The 13,538-nt window shown below is 42.7% G+C and overlaps 2 protein-coding genes across 2 annotated transcripts in view; both read left to right on the top strand.

The window, feature by feature from the left end:
• The window catches only part of LOC119209732 (hydrocephalus-inducing protein-like), a gene marked incomplete at its 5' end in the record, with an annotated part of 48,326 nt that extends 36,028 nt beyond the window's left edge, over positions 1-12,298 (top strand). The window contains 19 exon segments of the mRNA XM_062557882.1: positions 1,647-1,721; positions 1,723-1,764; positions 1,847-2,006; positions 2,129-2,301; positions 2,528-2,726; positions 2,886-2,979; positions 3,136-3,162; positions 3,165-3,228; positions 3,831-3,986; positions 4,814-4,945; positions 5,272-5,449; positions 5,537-5,685; positions 5,835-6,030; positions 6,178-6,262; positions 6,786-6,947; positions 9,852-9,938; positions 10,167-10,282; positions 10,355-10,576; positions 10,658-12,298. Of these exon segments, the coding sequence (XP_062413866.1) occupies positions 1,647-1,721; positions 1,723-1,764; positions 1,847-2,006; positions 2,129-2,301; positions 2,528-2,726; positions 2,886-2,979; positions 3,136-3,162; positions 3,165-3,228; positions 3,831-3,986; positions 4,814-4,945; positions 5,272-5,449; positions 5,537-5,685; positions 5,835-6,030; positions 6,178-6,262; positions 6,786-6,947; positions 9,852-9,938; positions 10,167-10,282; positions 10,355-10,576; positions 10,658-10,774 (2,434 nt within the window).
• Positions 4,985-5,828, top strand: LOC134105332 (hydrocephalus-inducing protein-like). Its single transcript, XM_062557935.1, has 2 exons — positions 4,985-5,449; positions 5,537-5,828. The coding sequence occupies exons 1-2, from the start codon at positions 5,231-5,233 to the stop codon at positions 5,705-5,707; spliced, it is 390 nt and encodes a 129-aa protein (XP_062413919.1). The 5' UTR covers positions 4,985-5,230; the 3' UTR covers positions 5,708-5,828.
• Positions 12,299-13,538: the final 1,240 nt, after the last annotated feature.

Genomic DNA, 13,538 nt, shown 5'->3' with positions numbered 1-13,538 from the left:
ATTCTCATATACATCAAATCAGATTTTATATATATATATATATATATATATATCAGACGTATATCGTAGGGACGTGGACCCGTCCTCATTGGGAAGAAGCTGCAGGAGTGCACAGAACCTTTTAACAATTTGCGTTTACCTTTATGAAGGTTTTACTAAATGGGATTTTAGTTGAACTCTAAAGTTACTGTACCGTAAATCCTCAAATAGTGGCCAGGGCTTTTATTTACATAGGCTGCACAGCGCACCGGCCTGAATTTGGGGCAGGCTTGTATTAGGGGCAGACCTTTATTTCTTACTTACCGGTATCTTCTGTTATAGAATTGTATTATTTAAATAAAATAATGGGCAAAATTGCAGTAGGCTAATATCTGTCACAAAGCAGAAGGAGACGAACAGGTGATGTACCAGAGGTTTTATTTCAAAACAGGAAGCTCAGTGATCGAGTTGCCGGCGAGTAGTCCGTTCGGAGTCCGGTGGGTATTTATCGGCGTTACTACGACGAGACCAGACAACTGGCAGAGTGAAGGTGTGTGGTTTATGAAGGGATAGGGTGATGCGGGATGATGACGTGCAGGTGGTGAGAACAGGTGATGGTGATTAGAATTCAGGGGATTGAGAACGAGTGGGCGGAGTGATGACATCTGGTGTTGATGACGGTGTCTCAGTTACAATATCATTCATTGCATATGCGTTCAGCACTTCCTGCAACCATTTACCGATAGGCTACCGGTAGAATGAAACCGGTAGACCTATAGCTAATCAACTTTCTCACTAACCATTTAGAAATGATTCAGTAATAAACCATAGTGCATGTCAGTCTTAAGATACATCCTTAATTGCAGATATTTTCCAATCAAGCAAGTCAAAAATTTCACTCGGCCAAAAAAAAAGTTTATCGCGTATAGCGCTTTATTTGCAGTGTCAACGTAACAATAAATATCTGGTCCTGTGAAAGGACAGCAATCACAGAACGAACAGGAGACAACCAAAATTAAACCAAATGGCCTGGACCTAGACTAGGCCTGTCATATTACGCAACTACCAAATTCATCAGCAACATCGGAAATGGGCATAGCCATTAAGCTACGGTCAAATGGAGCAAACAAACTCCCAACTAAATGGACCTTGCAAAATAGGTCTACATCTAAACATAATATTTAGGTCTACATCCGAAGCTCACCAGTAATGAGGCAACATTTGTACAGCTATTCGGCGTCCCCCTCAACATCCTCTTCCTCATCCTCATCATCAAGAACAACAAGTTCATTATTAAGCAGCTCCTCCTCGTCGTTCTCCTCATCCTGGGCTACTTGCATGCGGTTCTCCTCCCCCCGCTGCCGGAGCGCCAGCGCATCCCTACCAGCGGCGCATGGCTGTCCCGCTTTGAAACAATAACAAATTCGCCTAGTAGGCCTACGTGGTAAAATGTCTTTTTTTTATTGCCAACAGTCCATGAAATTAGCCAATAACATTAAACATAAGGAGAACATGTATTTATGAAATATTACTTTGACTTTTTTTTCTTTTTTTACCCCCGGCCTTTATTTGTCCGTATCGACCACGCCCCCGGCTACTATCTGAAGACTGGCCTCTAATTGAATCCCGTTCTTTATTTGAGGATTTACGGTATATGCTTTTCCCAGGACTCTCTTTGCCTATAGTAAGAAGGTCCCACAAATGGAAGACGGGCTCCAGAATACATACGTGATCAAACCTGGATACTGAGTTTGGACCATTGCTCAGTGGCGAGACCAGAGACAGGTGAGAGGCAGAGCGATAGCTGGGAAGTGTGTAAGTATCAGTCTTTGCATTTAAATTCATACACTCGTGTTTGTTTGTGTAGATACAAAGAAAGGAGACGTCCAGTCAACACAGAGCGACTAGTGATTCATAACATTTCAGGCCTGGAGGCTGAGGTCCAGTTCTATTTCCAGCATGATAGCCAGGCCACCACGTACCTGCTGGACCCGCAGACTATGACCCTCAAACCTGACCAGAAACAGGTATCATACAGATCTAACATCATCATGGGAAATACAACATTTTGAATATATTTGTTGTCCATTATTTGGATGCTTATAATATTACAACATGCATTAGTAAATGTAAATATCTGTCCTGCTAGGAGTTGACAGTGTGGGCGTACCCAACAAAACTGGGACAAATGACGGACAGCATTGTGTGCCATGTCAAGGACAATCCAGAACTTGTCAACGTCAAACTTTCCCGCCGGGGCGTTCGGCCGGAGCTGGAGCTGGAAAGAAACCATTGTCACTTTCAAAGGACATTGCTGAATAGGTACCAAAAACATGGAATAACATTTCAGAGAAAATAAATTCTAGAGCATTTCTTCTTCAATAGCTTGACAAGTGATTTTCCTCAAACGCAAAGTGAGCCCCCTCCGAAAAAAAGTAGTGCGGTGAAGTCTTAATACTGTGGATCAATTACAGTGACAACAGCAATTACCTTTTAAATTCCATTGTATACGTGATTCGGTCTTACCTTCTTCCTTCCTCTTCTGTAGGCGGGAGAGCAGCAGAGTGACGCTGCATAACAAGACTGCTCTGCCGGTGTCTTGGAGACTGCGGGGCGTGGAGGCTTTAGGTGATGAGTTCAGTGTGCCACAGGATCAGGGCATTGTTTTACCCAACTCCTCTTACCAACTGAGCTTACACTTCAGGGCCAAGAGGCCACTCCACGTTAAGAAGATCTTATATCTGGAGGTGAAGTAAAACTATACCAAGTACACATGCAGAAATGAATAATACATGTAGCATACAGAATCTATGCAGATGGAGTTTCAGAAATAGGTGTCAAACTGGATATTTCACATACCACTTTGTATGTACAGTATACAGCATGTACTGTGTGTTCTGGTTCAGGTATCTGATGTGGGGATGATTCTAGGCATCGTGCAAAAAGAAAAAATACAGGTCACAGCTGAAGCCTATGTCATTGATTTGGAGATCACACCAAGTAAGAACTGGTCAAATTTACAAACATGTCCTTCGTCATAAGGTTCCTAATTTATTGTGGCACATTTATTTCAGACTAATATTTTAATCCAAAATCTGTGAGGTGTCAGTGTTACTATCGGGATTCACTGATAGTTGAATGATGTTCATGTGGCAGATGGCTGTGTGAACTTTGGAACCATTAAAGTTTTGAAGAGGCCAAACTGTCTCTCAGGATGAAGAACCTAGGGAAATATGAAATAGCCTATAAGTGAGTTTGACATTCTACTTATTTACTTTCAATGTATTAGTTTGGGTTTCACCTTACTGCAAGTGAACTACAGAGAAAAAAACAAAGTTGTTTCACTTGCATTCTTCTCTTTGGGTCGGTTCGCTGCAATGTGAACCTTTTGCAAGCCTGCCAAACCTGGAGGCCATTTTCACGGTGTCTCCCCAGAGTGGGACTCTAATGCCCCACGAGAAGCCCACAGCGGTGCAAATACTATGCAGACCCAACAGAGAAATCCTCATTAGAGAGCAACCTGTCCTGCGCTGCCTACAACGGCCTTAATGCTTGCAGTGGAGGTTCAGCTACGTGTTCATTATTTGTTCATTTTATGGCACACTCAAGTTAAAATGTGGGTTTCTTCTCTCGCAGGTGATTGAACCCAGCATTGGGAATGGTGGAGAACTCATAGCCACTATAGCAATTGAGGTTTCAGTCAAGTCGGTCTTCTCCAGGTAAAGACTTAAATTCATACTATCTCTTTTCTGTAATGTGCATTAGTATTTAAGGAACAGTAGTGCAATCTATTCCAATTCAGATTGTGAATCTGTGTATCTTTTTTTGACCATTGATGAATTGCTGATCAGGTACAAGATCATACTTGCATGTGACCTCAACTTTGGCCCACTGGTCTATGGCTTCAAGAAAAGCCAGAGCTTCACCATCCAGAACAATGGAGACTTTGAGACACGTTTCATCATCAGCCGCATGGCCCCTAACCCTGCGCCACCGGGGAAGGCAGGGTAGGAGAACAGAACACACACATATACTTAAGCACAAGGGATGATACTCATTCATTAAAAAATTAGAAAATGCTAAAACACAAGTTTTGAAGTTGCACATGTTGAACCATCTTTGCTGCCACAAGTCACAAAATTCCATATTAAAATGTTCCTGATTCATGTGAACAACAGTTACCGTATATAGCGTGATGGAGGTAGCTTCATAGTAAACGGTATCGGCAAAAACAATGCCCTGCAATACAAACTAATGGGATTGTGTTCAATAACATGTCTCTCATGTCAATGGACACATTGAAGATCTAAATCTGAAAATGAATAAACCTACTTCACAATCAAGGTCTCAACTGCTACTTGAAGTGATGTCAAGCTGAAGAAGTTATAACAGTGATATTTCTTCTGAAAACTCACTTTGCTTAAAGATGTTCAACCTAAATGAATATTTGTATCTCTGGGCACTGGTCTCAGGGGACCTGCTAGGAAGATGCCTCCAGAGACCCATTCAGAGAGATCTGCTGGTGCCAGTAGCAAAGTAAGACGTGAGTCCAACCTGAAGGACATGGGTATGACACAGGTGAGACTGCCAGTGCCAACGAGGCTGAGAAGCATGAGGCTGGCAAAACACAACAACACACCCTTTAATAGAAAGAAAAATAACCAAATTCAAAACATAGAAACCTGCCCTTAAAATCCATATTAAAATACCAGGAGAGTTCTTTGTCCACGGTGTGTAATACCTACATTTTAATTTGCACAACGGTATTCTCGTCTAATCCCCCCCCCCCTTTTCTCTCCAGAATTGCATCACGGTGGGGGTTTTCTCCGTGCAGTGGGAGCTTGCAGCCAGGCGCTCAGCAGGTGGTGACAGTGGACTGTGTGGCTGAGCAGCTGGGAGACTGGAACCAGTGTTTGCTCATTGACGTCAGTGAGCGTGATCCTTCAGACCGGCCGGACGGCATTCCGTAAAGACTGCTGGCTGAAGTCTGCAAGCCAGGTGAGAGCATTGTGATCTTGTCCGACGTGATCAACAAACCGGACTAGTTGTGTCTGACTCCCGAACCTCTTGCTTTAATGCTTTTCACTTGGCTCCACATTTGGAACAAACATCTACTCAGACACAAGAATGAACTCAAAAGAATTTATTGTCACAAAAACATTTTTGGCCATCATTGGGGGCTTCAAAAGCCTATTACTGCAATTTCACACAAACATCTAATCAGATCAAATTATTACCTAAAGCATTAGACATGTCAACCATCTTTGAGGAACACCATTTGTGCCACGACAGCAGTCAGCTCTCCTCTGAGCAGTTTTGCAATGCTGAACGCATTTACATCCGGGACGAGAACACGTTCATTTTCAACAAAGTCCTGGTGGGGCAAACAGCCCAGGCCCCCTTCAAAATAACCAACAACAGCAAGGTGCCCTGTGTGCTCAGCTTGGCAATTAAGTACATTGGCTCTAAGGTAAGGCATGTAAAGGGTACACGGATGAATGCGTACAGGACCATTTCCTATCGTGCTACACGCAGCTGATCCTGCGATTTCTTACAGACTTCTCGAATTGCGGATGTTTTTAATTTGTCTGCTGCAACGCTGAGCATCCCCAGGCAGTCACACTTATTCGCTGTGGTCACCTTCACACCCCAGACGATGTTGTGCTACAACGCTGTGTTTGAGGCCACAATGGAGGTAACCAGCAGGTACGAGTTGGTGACTGAGTAAGCACTGCTCTCTTTGACGTTGATTGGTCCCATTTATTTCTACTACCAAGTGTAGTAACAGAACAGCATCAGCACTTTATTTTCCTTGCTGACCGCTGTGCATCTCCTCTTCTCTCTGTCTCATCCAGAATGACACCCACATTCAAGAATAAGGTGCTGGAGTTCAACCTCAGGGGCGAGGGCAGTCTGCCCAGTGTATGTGTGATGCGTCCCGCTCTGAGGAACAGCAGAGGACGCCAAATGCTTCAGTTCAGACGTGTGTTGGTAGGGCGTCGCAAAACACGGCCTCTGGTGCTGCTAAATGACGGCAATGTTCCTGCTAAGGTAGGAAGGGACCTATTTATCCTTGTGTTTATTATAGATCTAGAAGATGCATTTTTCACATAGTAACTCACATCCACTCTAACAAAATACCCAAAACACAATGCTGCACAAAAAGGTGCTTTGTGGGTTGTTGATATGTTGGATTAACATGGAGTGTTCACCCTCAAAGCGGCACCTGGCAACACAAGCAGCTCCATCCACTCCACGCAGATCGAGGCCTCCAATGACTCAGGTACAAACTGGAGCTGTAAGACTTCACTTAAACAATCAGTAGCTTGTAATTTTCCCCGTGGAATTTGTTATGGAGCCCCCACGTCTGGACAACTCACGACACAGATAAAGGGGTAAATCAATAAATTGTGTTTTTTAAAGATAGGTTAAGCTAAGTTTATTTATGACTCCTAATAGCTTTTATTGCATAAAACAAAAAAAATCACTTTTTAATTTAAAGCATTCCATTGTGGGCTTGATTAATTCAGTTATGAGTTACGAGGCTTCTATGCTGCAAACTCCATATTTGCAGCTCCTGCACACAAACATAAGAGCTTTAAAGGCTCTTTCTCCACAATTTCAATGAAAATGTATCAACAAATATTCATTCATTCATTCATTCATAAATAAAGATGTACTGTGATACTGTTGTTTTGGACTACAAGTCAATGTTGGTTTGAACTCATCGTCGGCTCTGCTCCTCTGCACAAGACAGCTTTGGCCATATTTCTTTTTGAACACACGACTCTTTCACTCTTCCACAGGGCATCAGCCGGTGCAACGAGTCATGCTGAGCCTGAATGTTCACCAGCAGGTGGAGTTTGAGGTCAGCTTCTGCTCTGACAAGCCTTTGAGTGTCAAGGCTAAGCTCTCACTGCAGGTAGAGGACAACCAGTACGGAAACACCATGGGCCAGTTGTTCAAAGGTAAACTGATCGGATTTTGGTTATCGGATTGGATCAAATCTTGAAAATTAGTTGTTCAAAAGAGAAAGAAGGAATCTGAAATCAGATTAGATCAGGGAATCCAATCCTAGTTTTAATCTGGATCAAACCTTCAGTTTGTGTTGTTCAAAACTTGTCAGTGGGATTTGGATAACTTTGATCCAAAAAAACAGGATCCCAACAGGGGGTAGGATTTCAAGGTGGATTTCAGGAAGAAAATGTAGTAAAACTTACATTTGTATCATTTAGTGTATATACTTTTATTTATATTTTGCACTTGACTTGTGTAACCGTTGTAACAGTGATAAAGTAGACATAGGCTAACAATTAAGCTATTCAGTATAGTAAAGTAAAAATAAAATAAAAATTATCGTGTCCCCATGAAATAATCCCCCAAACAGATTTCAATAAACAAAAATAATATATTCATTTTTCGGTCATTCATCACCGTATATTAATTTCAAAGAAACAATCATCAGAGATGAGCCTGTCAAATATAATGTCTAACAATTGCATCCCTTGCTATACGTCCAGTCAGTCCCTGATTCTGACAGACCACCAGAGGTTGGTCTGGTTCTTCAACAGGCTCAGGTGCATCACAAACATCATCACAGAGAGGGACATTGCGCCTGGTAGCGATGTTGTGCAGGACGATACACGCAAGTATTATGTTGCATGCTCCCTGTGGTTCCACTCGCAAGTAGTTAAGGCATGCAAAGCGTCTCTTCAGAACTCCATTTAAACGCTCAATTGCACATCTTGTTTTGCAATGAGCAGTGTTGAAGCGTGCCTGCGCAGGTGTGGTTGCTGCAAGAAAAGGAGTCATCAGCCATGGTAGGAGTGGATAGGCACTGTCTCCTAATATTATGCCATCCGGTCGGTTGGTTTGGAGCTCTCTGTATAAAGCACTCTCTCTCAGGATGCGTGCATCATGAACAGACCCAGGCCACTTCACGACACAGTTTGTGATGATGAGGTCAGCATCGCCCACAAGTTGGATGTTGATGCTGCGCCTCCCCTTTCGGTTGATGTACTCCCAATCCCTCTCATGAGGTGCTTGGATATGCACATGAGTGCAGTCAATAACCCCAATAGTATTGGGCATATTCCCCAAAAGAAAAAACTTGTGCTTGGTCTGGGCAATCTGGACATCCTTTGGAAGTGAAACAAACTGATTGACCAGTTGATTTGTCCACTCCTATATTGTCACCAACCACTTGGTAGAAAGTCCCAGATGCATAGAAGCGCAGAGCAATGAGGACCTGTTCTTCCACAGACAGACTGTGGCTCCTTCGGGTTCTCCGTTGAAGTTTTGGCCTGACAAGGTCTGCAATGTACTTAATATCAGCATTCCCAAAGCGAAAGCGAGCATACACTTCTTCAGTGGTGTATTGCTCCAGTGGTTGTGCACGCTCAACATACACCCTTTGACGGTATCCTCTTCCACCAACACGGTGGTAGCGATGGACAATACCTGCCATGTCAGTGTCTCTCTCTAAGTCCTCTGAGAAAGGCTGAATATAAGATGGCTGTCAAATACCCACACACCGATTGGCTGACGTGCTGTGGCTTGTGTTCAATTAAATCAATCATGCCCAAGGCCTACAAATACTATGTTCACTACAACAGAAGCGGTGAAACCATGGACTCAAAAGGACCTAATTTCACTGTTGCAGAAACCCATGCACTGCTGGAGGGTGTTAAGTGCCATTATGCCTCAATAGTAGGAAGCTCTGTTGCAGGTGGAATGGTGACTAACAAAAGGAAGAAAGACATTTGGGTTGAAATCACCCAGAATGTAAATGCAATGGGGTCTGGCCAGAAGAGGACCTTGGAGCAAGTGAAATTTAGATGGAAGAATCTGAGGGCCAGAGCAACGAAGGACCTTGCTGAGGCAAAAAACACCCGAACAGGCAACAAACCCTTTAAGAAAGGTGAATACACAGATGTGGTTCTGGACATTATTGGAGGTGAGAACTCTAAAGCTCTGCATGGGGTTCATGGTGTTGTAGGGGATGGTGAGCCTACAATTGTAGAGGAAAGTGAGCCAGTTCTTCCTAATGCAGAGGAAACATTCATTCTGGATCTCAGCCCTATTGTTGAAGAACAACCTGGATCCTCACTGGTAGAGCCAGCAGTCACAGGAGCTCAGAAAAGAGGCTTGAAGCATCCTTTGCCGAATAATAATGATGATGCCTATGAATCACTTCTTAAACGAGAAACTGAAAGAGCAGAAGCACAGATACTCCTGGCAGAGGAACAAATCAAGCTGACCAAACCAAAGCGAAACTTCAGATCCGCCTCCTAAAAGCAGGGCTTGGAAATGCTGGTCTCTCCTCCTCAGATGAAGAAGAACCCTGAACATTCTTTATTTCGTTAACAATTGGATATTTAGCCATTTTATTTTTTAAAGATGTTTTCAAAATATCCACTATGTATTTGTTAATGTATATTTGTTTTTTATTTTTTTGTGGTGCAGATGAGGGGTCATAAAAGTAATTATTTTATATAATTATTATTTAATATTTAAAAATGTAATTAAAGTTAAATTATGAATGGAAGTGGATGTTTATGTTATTTTTGTGTTTTGGCTCAAAATAAACACTTACAGTGACCCTATGTTGGCTCTTACTTCTACCTGTTCTTTACATAGCCCACATTGTGATATGTTGTCCCATTTAGAGCACTGTAATCCGGATTTGGTAATCTTGAAAACTGTGTATCTGGATCAGAGTGATCCAGTCCAATGTTGCTTTGAAAAACCGGCATAAAAGTAAGATGGATTACCTGATCCTGGATAGGAAAAAAGGGGATTTCCAAATGCGGATAATTTTGATCCAGATTAAATGTTTTGAACAACTGGCCCCACATTACATGGGACCGGAGAAGCTCACCGGGAAATTGTCTCTCTTGACAACATCAGGCGGTCATTACAGGAAATAGATCAAGAAAATCAGGAAAATGGAGATGGAGGTAAGAGAATACAGGGCGGCAGAAAGCCCATCATGTGATTAGACTGGAAAGAGCCATGTGTGAAGCAGGTTCAATAATCAACCAGTGTAGCAGTTGTTTATTGATTCTGAACAGGCAAATGCTGTAAGCTTTGGGATTTATTAATATGTCAACTGGTTTCTTACTCAGGAATTTTACTCAAGTCTATTTCTGTCTCACAGGTTATTACGAGGTGCTAAATTTTTGGAGACTGCCATGTAAATTGTTCCTATCAAGAGAATTTCACAATGACAAACCACAGCAGCAGCCAGGTAGTGAGGTTTGAGTGGCCTCCTGTTGGATCCCATGTCTCCTTTTCACCACAGGTAAAATATTTGAGGAAGGAATACAGGTGTGGGAGTTTAAAAAAATCCCAAATAACCTCTCTTTTCTTCCAGGTTGGGCACCTTCATGCCGGTTGTTCCAAGGAAGTGACTGTGACCTTTGCCTCCAATCAGCCAGTGACTCTTACCAGCCAGCCGATCAGATGCAAACTTAGTCAGGTGAATTTCCAGCAGCCACTCGAGCAGGTGGCCGACTGGGACGACCGGAGGAGGACATTGCAGTGGCAGAGTTCTCCCAAACAGGCCTCAGGAGCACCACAGCAGCACAAGAAGAAGGTAAACATGACGACAGTGAAAGCGATGTTAAACAGAGAATCACAAGGTCAGGATTTTTGTTGAGCACACGTTTGCACGCAGGTGATGAAGACGGATCCTGAACCCTGCTGCTCTGTTGACTATGTGAAGTTCAGCTGCAGCAACGACACCATCCACTTCAAAGACAGCATGCTTTACCAAACCAGGCTCCACCAGTAAGTCTACCACCCTGCATAGGCTTTTTCATGAAAGGAATCAGGGCAACGAGGTAGACCTCATGTTTGTTTCTGTGTGTGTGTGTGTGTGTGTGTGTGTGTGTGTGTGCCTAGACGACATATTTTGTGCAAATGTGTAAAATGTGTGTTTCCTGTTCTAATTGCAACAGTAACTAGATTCTGTTAAGTGTGTTTTTCTAATGTAATTTTCTCACTCATGTTAAAATAAAAAATAAAAATATAACTGCAGAATTTTTTTTGGAGGGTGGGTGGCGCTCAAAGGGGGTCTCGCCATGGGTGCCATTCAATGCAGAACCGCCCCTGCACACAATCACACAAGCAACATGCAACACCACTAATACAACTGATGTTCCTTTCCACAATATACTGTATGTTCATACTAATTCTCCCCTCTGATTTCACTGTCTTTATTATTTATCGTTGGAGATTGTGCCCCCCCCTCCTGTAGTCCAGACATTGGTGGTGGTGGTGAAGAAGGGAGTTGATGAAAATGAAAACCAAGGATGAGTGAAGAATGCATGATAGCTGGCTGGAAGTGCCTTGGGGGGAGGAGGGTCGCATCTGGTTTTGCACTAAAATGACACCTGACAGCAACAACGGAGAGAAGCCCTTTAAAGGTTTGACAGCAACAATATGATTGGTTTAGAGACACAGCACCGCCTCTGGTTGGTTATCTACACCTAGATGCTGGAAATCTCAGCTGATAGCATAATGCCATGAATAACGCATGGCATAAAGGGAGTCTTCCTTCCTTGAACTACCGCTTAAGCTCCATAACCAGAAAGCGTCATATTCCATGTCTCCATCAGGGCAAATTGGTGCATCCAAATGTTATTTGAAATGCGTAAATTATGTAAATTCTTTGTAATCATCCAAAATAACGATACGTGCAATGCATTGAGTGGGGAACGCGCTGTGCATTGAGTGGAACGAATTTGACAGTCACTCACTGGCACATTTTTTTTCCCCAGTCCGTCCCTGGTGCACATCCTACTATGATGAAGTTAAAATGTGTAACACGCACCGCGCAAGGGCATGTTAAGGTCACCCAGCTGTAATGATTTTGCTATTGGCCAGTTTCTGACTTTTCAGAAAAACGCAAGGACACGCACACTCATGCGTGCCGTTTCACCCCTTCTTGCGTGCATCGTCAATTTTTCTAGACTAGGGACAAAAGCTTCGCAAGCCTCACGCAGCCTGCAAGGCTGTGGTTGGTGTAATGGCAAAAATATATGTAACCATGGGAAAAGAACTGTTTTTGTAGTGTTTCCCACTGATAAGATGTCCCCAGTGTCCTGGCTGCAGAGACTCAACACGTTGATTGAATGTAAGCAAGTTTTCTGTTGATGCCACCTGTAACTGAACTGAGGTACAAGAACCGCCTGGCCCTGATGTGAAGGGGGAAGGTTCTTGGCAATCTACTGAGCACGTTGCTGCTGTGACCTTTCTTCCCTTGAAAGGAAATAAACGGAGAAAGAAATATTTGACCCAGAGCCTTTATTCTTATTTAACGATTGTCTGTGAAAAAACCTGCACCACAATGCACTGTGCAGGCTGGTGGTGGTGGTGTATTGGTGTGGGGGATGTTTTTTTGGCACACTTTAGGACCCTTTAGAGCCAATTGGGCATCGTTTAAATGCCACGGACTCCCTGAGCATTGTTTCTGGCCATGTCCATCCCTTTATGGCCACCATGTACCATCCTCTGATGGCTACTTCCAGCAGGAGAATGCACCATGTCACAAAGCTCCAATCATTTCAAATTGTTTTTTTGAACATGCCAATGAGTTCACTAAAATGCCCCCCACAGTCACCAGATCTCAGCCCAATAGAGCATCTTTGGGTATGTGGTGGAACGGGAGCTTCGTGCCCTGGATGTGCATCCCACAAATCTCCATCAACTGCAAGATGCTATCCCATCAATATGGGCCAACATTTTCAGCACCTTGTTGAATCAATGCCGTAGACGTAGAATTAAGGCAATAAGTTCTATTTACATTGTAATGATTAAAATGGGTAATTTGCAGACAATATCTCAGGCAGTCGCATTATGTCATCAGGAAAATAACTATTTAATTCCGTGAATATGTAACTCCTATGAGGTGTCCTCTATCGTTTTACTTGCAATTATGGAGGTCCTGACAAAACAGCGGACACAAATAGAATTTGGGATCACGTGTCTCCTTTTTAATCCTCAATTTAATGAACAAACACTTATGCAATGATCGTATAGTGGTATATAATAATAATCTGAACAAACTAACATACCTGACAAAACAGCGGACACAAATAGAATTTGGGATCACGTGTCTAGGAGGACGACAGAAAACGGGTTTTAGCTAGCTAACCCGACATTATTACAAACACTAAAACATGAACGAAACATCACATTAATTAATAAAAGACCAAGGCAAATATAAACGAAGATAACAAACATCCAAAATAATAAAGCTACACCATAAATTAATTGTTAAAGTACATAAAGTAAACATTGTTCACGGAAATACAAAAAAAGACGTTACCTCCTTTTTAATCCTCCATTTAATGGAGGATTTTCCCACAATCCCGTTGGTCCGTTGGTCCGTTCAGGTACCACATTAAAACAGTAGATGGCGTAGTTCAGCCATTTTAGCAGGATTTATCCTAACCCATATTAACTATGTTACATACACCCCCCTTAAATTCTGCTAAATTGGGGCACACCGAATAAAAAAACAATAACAAAGATACCATCTAACAAAGTCCAGG

This window comes from Pungitius pungitius, chromosome 15 (genome assembly GCF_949316345.1).
Source record: "Pungitius pungitius chromosome 15, fPunPun2.1, whole genome shotgun sequence".
NCBI classification, from domain to species: domain Eukaryota; kingdom Metazoa; phylum Chordata; class Actinopteri; order Perciformes; family Gasterosteidae; genus Pungitius; species Pungitius pungitius.
This window is presented reverse-complemented; position numbering and strand designations above follow the sequence as displayed.

Excerpts from the sequence above, each read along its gene's own strand:
- LOC134105332 (XM_062557935.1), top strand. The coding sequence starts at position 5,231 with ATGTCAACCATCTTTGAGGAACACCATTTGTGCCACGACAGCAGTCAG. Across the intron at positions 5,450-5,536 it reads TTAAGTACATTGGCTCTAAG|ACTTCTCGAATTGCGGATGT; the intron begins GTAAGGCATGTA and ends GATTTCTTACAG.